The sequence below is a fragment of the Typopeltis vanoorti genome, chromosome 23 (assembly GCF_054136105.1).
Source record: "Typopeltis vanoorti isolate ZY-2024b chromosome 23, IOZ_Tvanoo_1.0, whole genome shotgun sequence".
Lineage (NCBI taxonomy): Eukaryota > Metazoa > Arthropoda > Arachnida > Uropygi > Thelyphonidae > Typopeltis > Typopeltis vanoorti.
The window spans coordinates 79,160,062-79,173,682 of record NC_143571.1 but is presented as its reverse complement, the minus strand read 5'-3'; the positions used below and the strand labels follow the sequence as shown (position 1 = coordinate 79,173,682).

General features: G+C 34.6%; 1 protein-coding gene across 2 annotated transcripts in view; it reads right to left on the bottom strand.

The window, feature by feature from the left end:
* Positions 1-13,621, bottom strand: part of LOC150094024 (V-type proton ATPase catalytic subunit A) — a 218,379-nt gene that overhangs the window by 164,293 nt on the left and 40,465 nt on the right. For both annotated transcript variants that reach the window (XM_090413195.1, XM_090413197.1), the window contains exon 3: positions 11,578-11,706. In XM_090413195.1, coding sequence (XP_090269321.1) covers positions 11,578-11,706 — 129 coding nt within the window. The remainder of the gene's footprint in view (positions 1-11,577; positions 11,707-13,621) is intronic.

The following is a 13,621-nucleotide window of genomic DNA, read 5'->3' as shown; positions in this document are numbered from 1 at the left end:
TCCTCGTAGTCACCATTGCAAGTCTCTAGTTCATGCTTGATTGTTTTTACTGTATTCAGGGAGCATTGGGCAGCAGTCGTAATATCCTTATTTTGATGGCGGGCACGAATCATCATGATACAAGTTATTCTCTTCCATGATTCAGGTGGGTTCCAGCTATCCATCCTTTCTGACATCTTGTATATGAATGAAGAAGGGTCCAAACTTTTAAATGAAGAGAAGTGTGTGTTAATACATGTAACTTACGGAAAAATATAATTAATTATAAATATGTCAAATTTATCCCGAACACCCTGTAAATCCTAACATTTATAGGTTTCTGGGAAAACTCCCATGTTACTCCTCTTAAAAACTATTATTTTTACAGTATTGCCTGCTTTCATTTAGGAGTGCCCCTTTTTTTTTTAATGTCATTGGCTTTTTACTCAAGAATTCTTAGAGTATTGCAGATGTATTTTAGGGACAAATATATGTAGCATGATAGAAGCAAAATTGCACATACCTTTTCTTGGATGTTGTTGCCTGTCTTCTTTCTGTGATGTGCATACTTCTGCTGCTGTTATGGTGTTAAAAGGGAAGTGGGGGTTTTATATAATGTGGGAGAATTAATTTGAAAAAAAAAAAAAGGTTTTTTTATATAATATATATATATATATATATTATTTTTAAGAGTGAGCAGAGTGTTTTTTTTTTGTAGGGTGGGAAAGAGATAAAAGAGGGGCTGAAAATAGAAACATTTTTGGGGAAGGGTTTAGGGGGCCCAGGTCGGCCTTGTCTAATAGCAGTCTAGACTAATTTAGTCTAGACCAGGCCTGCACAACATACGGCCCACAGGCCAGATATGTCCCACAATGCTATTTATTTTGGCCCATCTGCCTGATTGAAATTATTTAATCATATGGGAGAATATGAAATTAGACGATTTTTTCCTAGCATTGAATTAAATTTTTACTAAGCCTCTGCATGTTTACGTTCATGCGATTAATGTCACAATCATGTTTCTTTCAACTTGACAATAAATTGCATTTGGAGTTATTCCCACTGCCGTATTTAATAACAAATTATTACAATCGCTTCGAGGTTTTGTTAGTGCTAGTGTCGCTGCAGGGAAATTCAAAGTTACATCTCTGTGATAACAACTTGATGTCTACGAACGAGAGCGAATTGTATTACACAAAGTTGGCCGTGCCTTGACTGACTTTGGCAGTGTAGTGGTTGGTTGTAGCTGGAGCAATACATTACATAACTGTTATCATAACTTGCATTATTGTGAGTTTTTCATCATTAGTTTTTTGTAATTAATATTGTCAATCTCGACACAATGAGCTTAAGTAAAAATCATAAAATAGATTTGGAACATCGAGCATTTAACAATGAGTGGACAAACAAATTTTTTTTACATTGTTAAAGGACAAAATAGTGTGCATTGTTTGCCTATCGCTGTGCCCAAACAGTACAATCTGAGACGTCATTTTGAATCGAAACATCCTAACCTTGGCAAGTTGGACACAAGTGAAAAGCAAATAAAAGCAGCAAAGTTACCGAAAGTCCTTAGAAGTGAGCAACAAGCCTTTAAAAAAGTGACATCTGCAAATTAAGTTGCAACAAAGGTAAGCATAAAAATATCACAAGAAATAGTCTGTGCTGGCAAATCATTTACTGAGGGAGAGTTGATAAAGAAGTGTCTGATGATTACCATTTCTGAATTGTGTCCTGATAAAAATAATTTTGAAAATATCCGTTTGTCCCGTTAACTGTTCAGCACAGGGTGGCTGATATTGCCAAGGATCTTAAAGAGAATCTGCAAAAATCGGCTAGTGAATTTATCTATTATTTGCTTGCTATGGATAAAAGTACTGATGTGAAAGATACTACACAGCTTTTAATATATGTAAGAGGCGTTAATAAGAATTTTGATGTGACAAAGGAACTTGCTGGTTTGTATTCAATGAAAGGAAGAACAACAGGAAAGGAGATCGCAGAAAATGTAAAGATGTTTATAACACTCATTAACTGAACAACCTCTTCGGCATCTGTAACCCTTACACCATCTAGATTTAGAAGAGTTATTCTTTCATATTCATTCTTTCTTGTACTTGCAGCATATCGATAGAATTCTTGTGGGTTGTCTTTAGCATGCAGAGCCAGTTTCTTTTCATAATCAGACTTTGCTTTCCACACAACAGTTGTGACTATTCTAGCCTAGTGCTTATAACATTCATAACGGACATCATCCATATGCAAACAGCATTCCTTCCATATCATCCTTTTCTTACGAATCCCTTAAATTTCAAGAATTTAGTAGCAGTTTGCACTGATGGTGCCCCATCTATGTGTGGATAAAATGTTGGTGCTGTAACATTTATTGAACAGTATGCAAGTAAACCATTGACAAAATTTCACTCCCTAATTCATCAGCAGGTGTTATGTTCAAAGGTTTTGCAGTTTGATCATGTGATTAAAGTAGTATTTGCTTTGGTCAACTATATTCGAGCTCGGGGTTTGAAACACAGAATGTTTCAGGCGTTTCTAAAAGAAAATGATGCTGAGTATGGGGATCTACCATACCACACTGATGTACGTTGGTCGAGCCACAGTAAAGTTTTGTCACGCTTCGTCGCTCTAAAAAATGAACTAGTTGAATTTTTGGAATCACAAGAAGATATGGAAAAATTCCCAGAAATAATGGATGAAGAATGGAATCAAGATTTATTTTTCTTGTGTGACATTTCGGGTCACTTGAATGACCTTAACTTACAACTTCAAGAAAAAAATAAGTTTGTTTTTCAGTTAATGTCTCTTATAAAGGCATTCAAAATGAAATTAAGTTTGTTTGAAAATCAACTTGCTAAGGGGGATATGTCACATTTCTTAACTTGTCGACAGAATATTCCATCAGAACATCATTCAATGGTGGGTGGAAAATATAAGAAGCACATATCACTTCTAACTGAGGAGTTTCAGAAAAGAATGCCATTGAGTAATGAAGACGAAGTCCACATAAAAATGATTGAGGATACATTTTCTGTCGAAGCAGGAAATCTACTTGTCGACCTCCAGATGGAAGTTATTCATCTCCAGTGTTCTGAAAACTATCGGGTCAAGCATAGGGAGAGTACTTTACAAGAGTTTTATTCTATTCTGGATCAGGATAAATTTAAAAGTTTGTTGGATACTGCCTACCAGGTATTGTGCATGTTTGGGAGCACATATATTTGTGAGCAAACATTTTCGGTCATTAACTTGAACAAAACCAAACAGCATTCATCTTTAAGTGATATCAATTTAGAGGCCATATTAAGAATGGTCACTTCAAACATAACATCAAACTTTGATAAAATAGTGGCAACAAAGAAATGCAATGTGTCACATTGTGACATTCTGAATGTCACAATGTGACATTCAGTCACTGATATTTCATTGAGAATAAGTGTGATATTCTCAGTGAAATTATTAGTAAACTTTGTGTTTATGTTTAAGTGGTTTTTATTGAGAAATTTTGCAGCTATATCTGTTTGTAAATAATTTTGATTATAATTTAATTGTAACTCTCTAAATAATTTAAATATGCATATTAATTAGTATTTATTGTAGACCTACTAACAAATTTACTTAAGTTTAGCTGCAGTGGACTAGTCTAAGATTCAAGGTCCGAAGTGATCTGGCCCTTGGTCACGTGGTTCAAGTTGGGTTGGGCCCTCAAAGACAATCAAGTTGTGCAGGCAGGTTCTAGACTAATTTCTCTGCTTTAGTCTAAACTAATAGCAGAGAAAGCTCAAAGAAAGAACAAAAAGATATACTGCTGTTTCATGGACTTCCAAAAAAGTCTGATAATATTGAACAAAATATAACACGGGCAGTCTTGGAATCCTATGGCGTGGACAATAAATTGATCCGCCTGTTGAAAGATATAAAGAGCCAAGCAGAAGCAATAGTCAGGATAGCAGGTGTGACTAGAGATTGGTTTGCCACTGTTCAAGGCACAAGACAAGGGGACCCAACATAACCAATCATCTGCATCACACATCTAGGAAGAACATTAGAAAAGATTAAAGGAGGTATAGGCATTTCAATAAATGGCATGAGGATAAACTATCTCTGCTTTGCAAATGATACAGTCCTAATTGAAGAAGATGCAGCAAGGCTGGAACGGACACTGCAAACACTATACGCAGAAGGAAAAAGATATGGGCTAAATGTCAATTTTGAAAAAACTAAAACAATGATTTACTAAAACAAAGAGCCAAAGGCTTCAGTTTGGCAATGCAAAATTATATAAGTGGATATTAGATCAACATTATTTCAAAGCCGAATGTAGAAACTATGAAAGTTTCATAAAAACAAGTTGATCAAAGAGCTTACAGGAATATACTCACCATCATTCACAAGTTGCCTTAGCATGGACTACTTAGAAAATATAAACACTGCCCAAGCTTATAAAAAATAACCTCTTTGACATTTCAAGTTCCTTAGTACTGAACAAGAGTTTTTGCTCTCTTGAGGTTTCTGTCTGGTCTCTGAAGAGATACCAGTTCAAAACAGCTTTCAGGCCAGTGAAACCTTATCAAAATAGACTAATAGAAAGTGAATACATAGATGCTTGAGAAGCGATATTTTCAAAGTAGTCTGTGCTACAGCAACTCGTGAATGTATTCCAGTAAGCTCTCTGGTCAACTTATTTTTATGAAACTTTCATGGTTTCTACATTCAGCTTTAAATAATGTTGATCTAATATCCACTTTACTTATATAAAACAATGATATTCAGGCAACAGAAGTTATTGAACAAAGTTATCATAGAAGGATTTCAACTGGAAAATGTGGAACACTTCACATATCTTGGATGCCACATGACTTAGACCCAAAGAAAAGGTAAAAATTAGAATAGACAGAGCAACAGCTATCTTAAAAGCCATGGACAAAATATGGAAGAGCCAAGCTATAAAGATACACACTAAATTGCATACTGTGGAAACCTGTATCTTCATGCTCTATGGATGACTGGGTACTCCTGAGAGAATCTGAAAAGAGAATATTAGCATTCATGAGGAAATGCTATAGAAAGATCTTGAGAATAAGCTGATCCAGAAAGTGAACAATAAGGAAATATATAGACAAATACAACCAAAAGAAAACTGATTCAGAAAATAATCAAAAAGAAACTGCATCTATTTGGCCTATAGGTAGAATAAATAATGAGAAGAAATTAAAAATGCTACTCTTTGGGATGATTGAAGGAAAGAACAAAAGAGGAAGACCAAACAGAGAACGGGGTGATGACATTGTCAAATGATAAGGAAACTCTGTACACAAAGTCATCTTGCACAAAATAGAATGCAATGGAGGAATCACATCAAGATGGCAACAGACACCTATGAGCTTTGAACCAATGGTTGTTGTTGTATGATTGCGTTTATAGGATGACACTGTTTTTTAAATATTAGTTTCCCCAATTATCCAACATCACATCATTTTCTGATTTATTCATCATCATCAAATTCCTGACATGAAACCTCAAGGGGTGTACAGGATACGATAGTACTACATGAAAAATTTACACCATTACTAACTTCCTATCTACAATTTTCCTCCAAATCAGTCTATTACTTGTCAAGACTCCAATATTATCATTATCAGATCTTATATTTCTATCGTCTAAGGACATTATACCATATCACTCCACCTATATCTTGATCTTACTCTGGGTCATTTTCCTGCCAACCTGGCAGAGAACACTTGTTTTGCTAATCTTTCCTCGCCCATTCTGTTTAAGTGACCATACCACCTGAGATTAGCTCTGCTAATGCATTCCTGGATGCCGACAATGTCAAGTTTTTTCCTAATATCCTCATTTATAATATGATATTGCCATTGATCCCATCTGTTCATGCCTCTAATCTTTCTCAGGACTCTCATATCTGCGGTCTCTAGTCTTTGGTCAAGTGTTTTACTTCTGACTAAGCTCTCAGATCCATAAGTTAAAATTGGTTTGAGCACTGTCTTGTATACAGCTAATTTAGTGTTGCGACTAATTTCTCTCTTATTCCATATGAATTTATTCAATTGACTTCCTACTATACCAGCTTTGATGACTCCGGTGTCGATTTCCATATTTAATTTACCATCTTCAGTAAACATCGTGCCTAAGTAGCTGAAATGTTTTACTTGTTCCACAGGTTGTCCATTCACAACACAGTTGACATTTTCAATGATTCTGCCTATTTTCATTGTCTTTGTCTTTTTATTGCTGACCTTCATACCATATCTATTACAGCAGTTATTCAATTTAGTCATGGAATCTTGCAAACTTGTAGTGGATTTATTTAGAAGTATAACATCGTCTGCATAAAGCAAAGAGCTAACATTAACATCTCCAATATTGATATCATGTTTAATACTACTTTCCTTCATAATGTGATCCATACAGATAATGAATAACAGAGGGGATAATGTACATCCTTGTCTCACACCAGATTTAACATTATACCATCTCCCTGTACTTCCTTCAATTCTAACTGCTGACTTACAACTCAAATAAAGACTAAGTATTGCTTGATATAATGCCCCATTGACACCATATAACTGTAGCATATTGAATAGCTTCTCTCTTGGAACCTTGTCATATGCCTTTTCCAGATCGACAAAACTTAAATACAGATCTTTGTTATATTCCCATGCTTTCTCGACTATTTGTCGTAAAATGAAGATCTGATCCTGACAGCCTCTATTTGGACTGAATCCAGCTTGTTCTTTACTAAGCTTTTCTTTCACAATTTTTCTTAACCATTTCTCAAGTATACTTGCATAGATCTTGCCAGGAACACTGAGTAGGGAAATACCTCTGTAATTCTCACATTCAGTTTTATTTCCCTTTTTATATATGGGTACTATTAGAGCTCTACTTCAATCATCGGGAATTAGTCCCTCTGTCCAGGCTTTCTGAACTATAAAGTGCAGCCACTGTAAGACTTTTATATCACCATACTTCAGCATTTCTGGTCGAATATCATCTACTCCTGCTGCCTTTCCACATTTCAAGCCTTTGATGGTTTTATCCACTTCAAGTATGGATATGTATTCCTGACTGTATGCCTATTGAGTGTTTTTTACCACTGTGCTATCACTGCTTGTTTCATTTAGCAATTTTTCGAAGTAATTACTCCATACTTCAAGAATATCTGTTTTCATGTCACCTTTATCATCTCTAACTCCTTTTACAGCACTCTTTCCTCCATTTCTAAGCTTCAACAACCTCCAGAATATCTTACCATCTTCTTGATATTTATTTTCTATGTTCTTGCCAAAGTCCTTTCATGACTTTTGTTTAGCTAGTTTTACATAGTGTTTCACTTTCTTACATTTGTCTCTGTATTCTCTAACAGCAAAAGCTGATTTATCTGCCAGGAACTTTTGATATGATTTCTTCTTCTCCTTCACTGCCTCTTTAACTTCCTGTGTCCACCATGGAGTCCAGATTTTTCTATCTTTGCAGACAACCTCACCATATGCCTCTCTGGCTGAATCAATAAGGGTTTTGTACAAGGCTTGCCACTGAATCTCCAGGGTTTGGTTCCTGTTCTCAAACTCTTTAAATTTTTTTTTCAATAATCTTTGTGTATTTTAGTCTACAGTTCACATCTGAGACTGCTCAACTTTTATTCGCTTTAAAACTTTCTTACATGTTATTCTTTTCAATATGAAATTCAATTTTATCCTGCTCAAGACTAAATAGTGATTAGTGATCGCTTCCAATTTCAAATCCTCTGTACACTCTGGTGTCTTGCACCAGGGAGAAAACTGCACTATCAACAATAACATGGTCAATGAGACTTTTCTTATTCCTTTCCTCTTCTCTCCATGTGAATTTGTGCACGTTTTTATGTTGGAACATGGTGTTAGTAATAAATCCAGTCCATGTCCTGAGCAGAAATCCAACAGGTATTTGCATTATTATTAGCTTTGCTCTTTTCTCCAAATTTTCCCAAAATATTTTTGTATATCTCACAATCATTTCCTACTCTGCTATTTAGATCCCCAACAAGGACCAACTTTTACTTTTTCATTGTGTCAGTTACTTTTTCTAAAGCATCAAAAAATTCTTTCACTTTTACCTTAGTAGAACCTTCTGTAGGGCCATAGGCACAAATAAGTCTCTTTGTCCAGTTCCCCATTCTCATATTTGTCCACATCACTCTACTTGAGACTGCCTGCCATTCAAGAAGATTAGCTTCGTATTGTGTGTTGAATACAATAGCTACTGCTTCTTTTCCTTGATTGTCATTGCTTGAATATAACATTTTGTATTTATTGCCCAGAAAGATATCACCAGGTTTTGTATTTTTTGTTTCAGTCACCCCTTTTATGTCGATCTGGTACTTATCTAATTCCTCAGCTAGCTCCATTTCTTTGCCATTCAGGCTTCTTTTGTTGATAGTACCAATCTTTAACTCTGGTGATGTTGAGTTGGGGTGTGTTTTCAGATTTGTTCCAGTAGCTGACTTTTCGCTGTTTGCCCTGGTTTTGTGGTGAAAACAACAGGGGCCTTGTTTAACAGGGCGGCACACCAGCCGGCATGAAATTTTGTCATGTTGTACCATCATTTTTTATTTTGGTTTAACTAATAAGAATACAATTTGTTCGGCTAAATCCCAAATTGCCAGCCCATCGTCGTTCGTTCAGTATCCAGGTAGATATCTAACATGGTGCACCACGAGAAGGTGAGGATTGGATATTAGGTCAGAAGCCCTGGTCGGTTCTCCGCATTTCTTTAAAGGCTATGTGGAGGTCTCCTCTCAGTTATACAGCTTTGACCCTTAAGCACCCCTTCTGGTTTATTATAATCAGGAAATAATATAAATGAGAAAATATATGAAATTTGCTTACTTATAATAATCATAATTTAATTTCAGTATTGGAAAATTAAAAGCTATCTGTTACAATTACTATGGAAAAATAAATTCAAACAAAAAGTGCAATTATGTTACCAAGCAGTTTTGTGCATGTGATAGTTTGGGGAGGGGGAGGGGTCAGCTATGAAAGGAGAAATACAATTTTAATTCTATTATGAAAAATTTGGAAATGAAATTTCACTTTTGATACATGCACCTATACACGTTTTGAATGACAAACTATATGGAAAGTATGCTACTTTAAAACTGCCACATAATATATAAAATAGCAAAAAATATGTACAAAACAGAGTCTATTTCAATTTGTAATGAGCATTTTGGAGAATCCAAGAAAATGTAAAGAACCACATATTACGTTATAAAGATTATTCATTATGTAATATGATTCAAGATTTATGTATAGTTCTCTATAAAGCAAAACCGTAAAAGTGTGAACCTTCACACAATCTGTGAACTAAGATTATGAATAATAAAAAAAAGAAAAACAAAAGAAAACTTAATTTGGAACAGATGAGGGCTGTATTTTTGTTTAACGATTCAAATTTTAATTAATTTATAAAAGAATTGTTTGACAAAAATAATAATCTTGACTCAAGTTCTGGGAGAATAAAATGTATTGGCAACTAAGATAATTAGGAATAAAATCGATAACATTGGTCTTCCAAAATGATACAATATTTAAGTGAAGAAAGTATGAAAGGATCTCTTATTTTGCACTAGCATTAAAAACTATAATTATATGATAAAAGAAGTAGAAAAAACAAATATAACTTGTAAATATTTAGTCTAATATAACTAAGATTCCAACTAAGATTGCCGAGCAAATGGCAATCTAAGTTGGAATTTTAGATTGCCATTTGCTATCTAATTAAGTGTTTTCTCGGCATGAAGGATTATCATGCCTTCTAATGGACATGATTGCCAAATTGCACTTCTTATTCATGTTCTTTCCACAGGTAGTATGAATCACATCCAGGTTTTGTTGGACATGTATAAATCCTGGCCAGTAGGTGGTTAATGATATTGCCACAGGACTACAGGGAGATGTTCAATTGTTTGCAAATGATGTGAAGCTTGGAGGGCTATTAGTAATAGTGCTGATGTTTTGGCTCTTCAAGAGGATTTAAATAAGCTGGAAGGGTGGGTAAATGAATGAGGATGTCATTTTAATGCAACTAAATGTTGTTCTAAAGGTTTCAAAATTTGGGATTCACAGATGTATGCTTCATACTCGGTGGATATACTGAAATAAGTGAAAGAAGCAGGGGATCTTTTGATGATTGGCGATAGAGATTTGAATTAATAACTTAACACATATAGAACCAAACAGTAACAACCTTAATGAATCAAAGATAGAGATTTGAAGTTCTGACGAAATACTGCAAAGGTTATCTCAGAGAAATGCAACAATGTTGAGGAGAACACTGACCACGAGAGATAAAAGTGTGCCGGTCCCATTGTATGAAGCTTTGATCGGACCACATCTGGATTTTTGTGCTCAGATTCGAAGGGAATGAAGTAACCTTGGAGAAGGTGCAGAGATGGATAACAAAAATTATACCAGGACTGTATAACATTGATAATGAGAATAGACGGAAGACATGCCGACTGCAGAGTTTGGTGAATAGAAGGTAAAGGGGAATATGATCAAGACATTTAAACTATTGAGAGGTTAATTATTGTATTAACACTGAGGAAATTTTTCATATAGAACGAGGGGAAAGGAGCAAGGACAAGTGGCCATCCCTGGAAGTTTCAAAAGGAGGTGGTGAGCAAAAGGGTAAGAAGTAAGTTTTTTATATGGAGAGTGGTAGAAGCATGAAATATACTGTCTGAGAGGGTGATGATTTTAAGAAGTGGTATGATATACTTTGTGTTGACTTCCCATGATGAGTTTTGTGATACCATGGAGGTCAGGAAAATAATTATTTCACAGAAACTATTTGTATAAATCGACTGAATCTTTTCCTTAGTGTAACACAGTGATCAGCATTCATTTCAGTAAAGTTAACAACTATGGTAAATCTATCTTTTCTGATCATGCCCTGAATACTCCACAATACTCCACATAGAATTCACTGGAAAGGCACCTGTTGTTTACATCACACCAAAACGTGGTATGAGCATAAATTTAAGGAGGCCTGTGAAATTCTTATCAACCATCCTAATCTTAACAATAATGGTGGTCTAAAAATCCTAAGAATATGGTTGGCACATATTCTATCCACATAACCTTTTGGTCTAGAAGTTAATTATAATAATAATCATGACTAAGTAATCAGGATCTTAACTGTAATAAAACAACATTCATGTTAAATTATGGATCAGGCCATCACTTTTTGCTGTATTAAACTATCTATATGAATTTGTTCTCTGATGATGTTATAAATAGAATATACCTTTGATGTTTTATTTATTTTTCACTAGAGGTCAGGCCAGTAGAACAACAGTTGATCAAATCATTTTCATTTTGGCATACTGTTTGAAATATAATATAACTTGTCTTTGTGTGTGTGTACTCCAGATGAAGTCCTTAATACGAAATTTGAAACATCAGGAAATTAATGTAATTATTCCTAACACAGTCGTAATCTCCATAATTTTACTGAAATGGATGACTGCATCTTGATCTATGTTATCAAGAGTAGTATTTAACATTCAAAGGATACAAGTATCTTCATAAACTTGAATTGTTGCTAAATCTCCCTCCAACCGAATGATTTCTCCAACCAATGCAGCATGTCCAACTCGTACCAACTCATACATGGCTGCCCCTGCCATCCGCTCTGCCGTGACAACTGCAAAAGAATTTTACATTTTTAATTATTTTTCAAAGCCCAGTAATATCCTGTATAGAGCAGTTCCATGCTAAGTAAACTGCACTGTTTAAACAATTTTTATAATGTGTTACAGTGTAATGCTTTCCAAACAATTACAGTACTGGCAAAAAATTATAATTACACAACCTGTTTACTCACCAAAAACACTAATTAATGCACACAGAAAAATTAAAAAGGCTTAAAACAAAGCAAAAAACAGTAAATATTTTTATTGTAACCAAACAGAAGTTTTTATTTGAAAAACTTGTATTTACTCAATTTAATTTGCATTGCATAAGTTTTTTCTTCATTATCTCTCTCTCCCTCTGTATGCATATCTTTTTAACATCAAATAACATTTTGCATTGTTTACCAAACTTTAATGCTTCATTCAATGTTTGGATAAGCTCTCTCTCTCTTGGATCTCCTCATGTCTGAGGACTCGTAACCTTTCTGATGCTGCTTCGCCATTTCTTTCTCCCCTGTGTTTCTCTTATTGCTTGTTCTAGTTTAAGTCCAGTTCAATTGATCAAATATTCTTGATATTTGATCAATCCATCTGTTGGAGGAGGGGGCCTCTTTTTCCTTTTCCACACAGTTTACAGTGGATGATTATTTTTTCCAGGTAGTTGCCTTCCCTTCTGCATATGTGTCCAAAATATTGCACAATTCTCTTCTCAATTATGTTTGTCAGTCTTGTGTGAATATTCAGTTCTTCTGGGATACTTTTGTTTGTTAGTTTTTCTGTCCAAGACACTATTAACATTCTTCTGCAGCATAAGAGATCAAACAGTTAGGATCAGCACCCATAATGAAATCAGAAGCATCATCCATTTTTATGATAAAAGTTGAAAGCTCATTTAATGAGAAACCTTTCGTAGCCACTTCAACGACAGTTTCATCTAATTTATCTTCCTCTTCTCATATAAACATTGTTGATCCATCTATATAAGTTTCATCATCTAGGTCATTTGAATACAACTTATTAATGCATTTGTACACATTTCAGAATCCAAAGTTCGAAATTCTTCCAAATCTGCACAGTGTCTTCAAAAACAGTTGTAATTTGCAATTCAAAACTAGTGAAGCCATTCCCACAATGTAGTAGAACATATTGCCACACAGCTCTCATATTGTTACTTCAAGCCATGATTCACCAATGTTTTCAACAACATTTCTGCTATTAAAATACTTCCAAAAATCTGTTAAAAGTTATGGCTCCATTTCCTGTTGTTGTTTTTATGGCTTGAGGAAAAAGTTCATTTCAAATAATAGGCCTTAAATAGTAATAACACAACCATTAGCTGCAATAATAATATGCTGGATGGCAGAAAAAGGATTCTAACATTTTTGTGCAAGTCAAAAATAGCAATGGTATGACCTGGTGCATTGGCTATCAACAACAAAATTTTAAAATCCATATAATTTTCTTTGCAGTAATGCTCAACTGTGGGACAAAAATAAGTTGTAAACCATTCTTCAAACATTTGTTGTGTCATTCATGCTTTCTCATTTGAATACCATTTTATAGGAAGAGAACTTTTAGCATGCCCCTTAAGAAGCCATGGAATTTCAGCTCAATAAACAGGCAAAGGCTTTAATTTAAAGTTATCAGAAACATTTCAACTTAATAGAAGTGTCAGACAGTGTTTTGAAATTTTATATCCTGGCTGTGACTTCCTTTTCTGCTTTCCTAAACAAACCTATTCTATTAGGTCTGTTTAAGAAGGTTTAATTTAACCTAGAAGGATGGGGTAGGTTTAACAGAATTAAACCTACAAGGATTGCTTTAATTCTGTTAAACCTATCCTTGTAGCCTCCTTTCTCAATCACTTCTTTTAACTCATTGATTTGCAGAAGTATCAATAAAGCGTAAAGAGGCTATTTTTTTCCA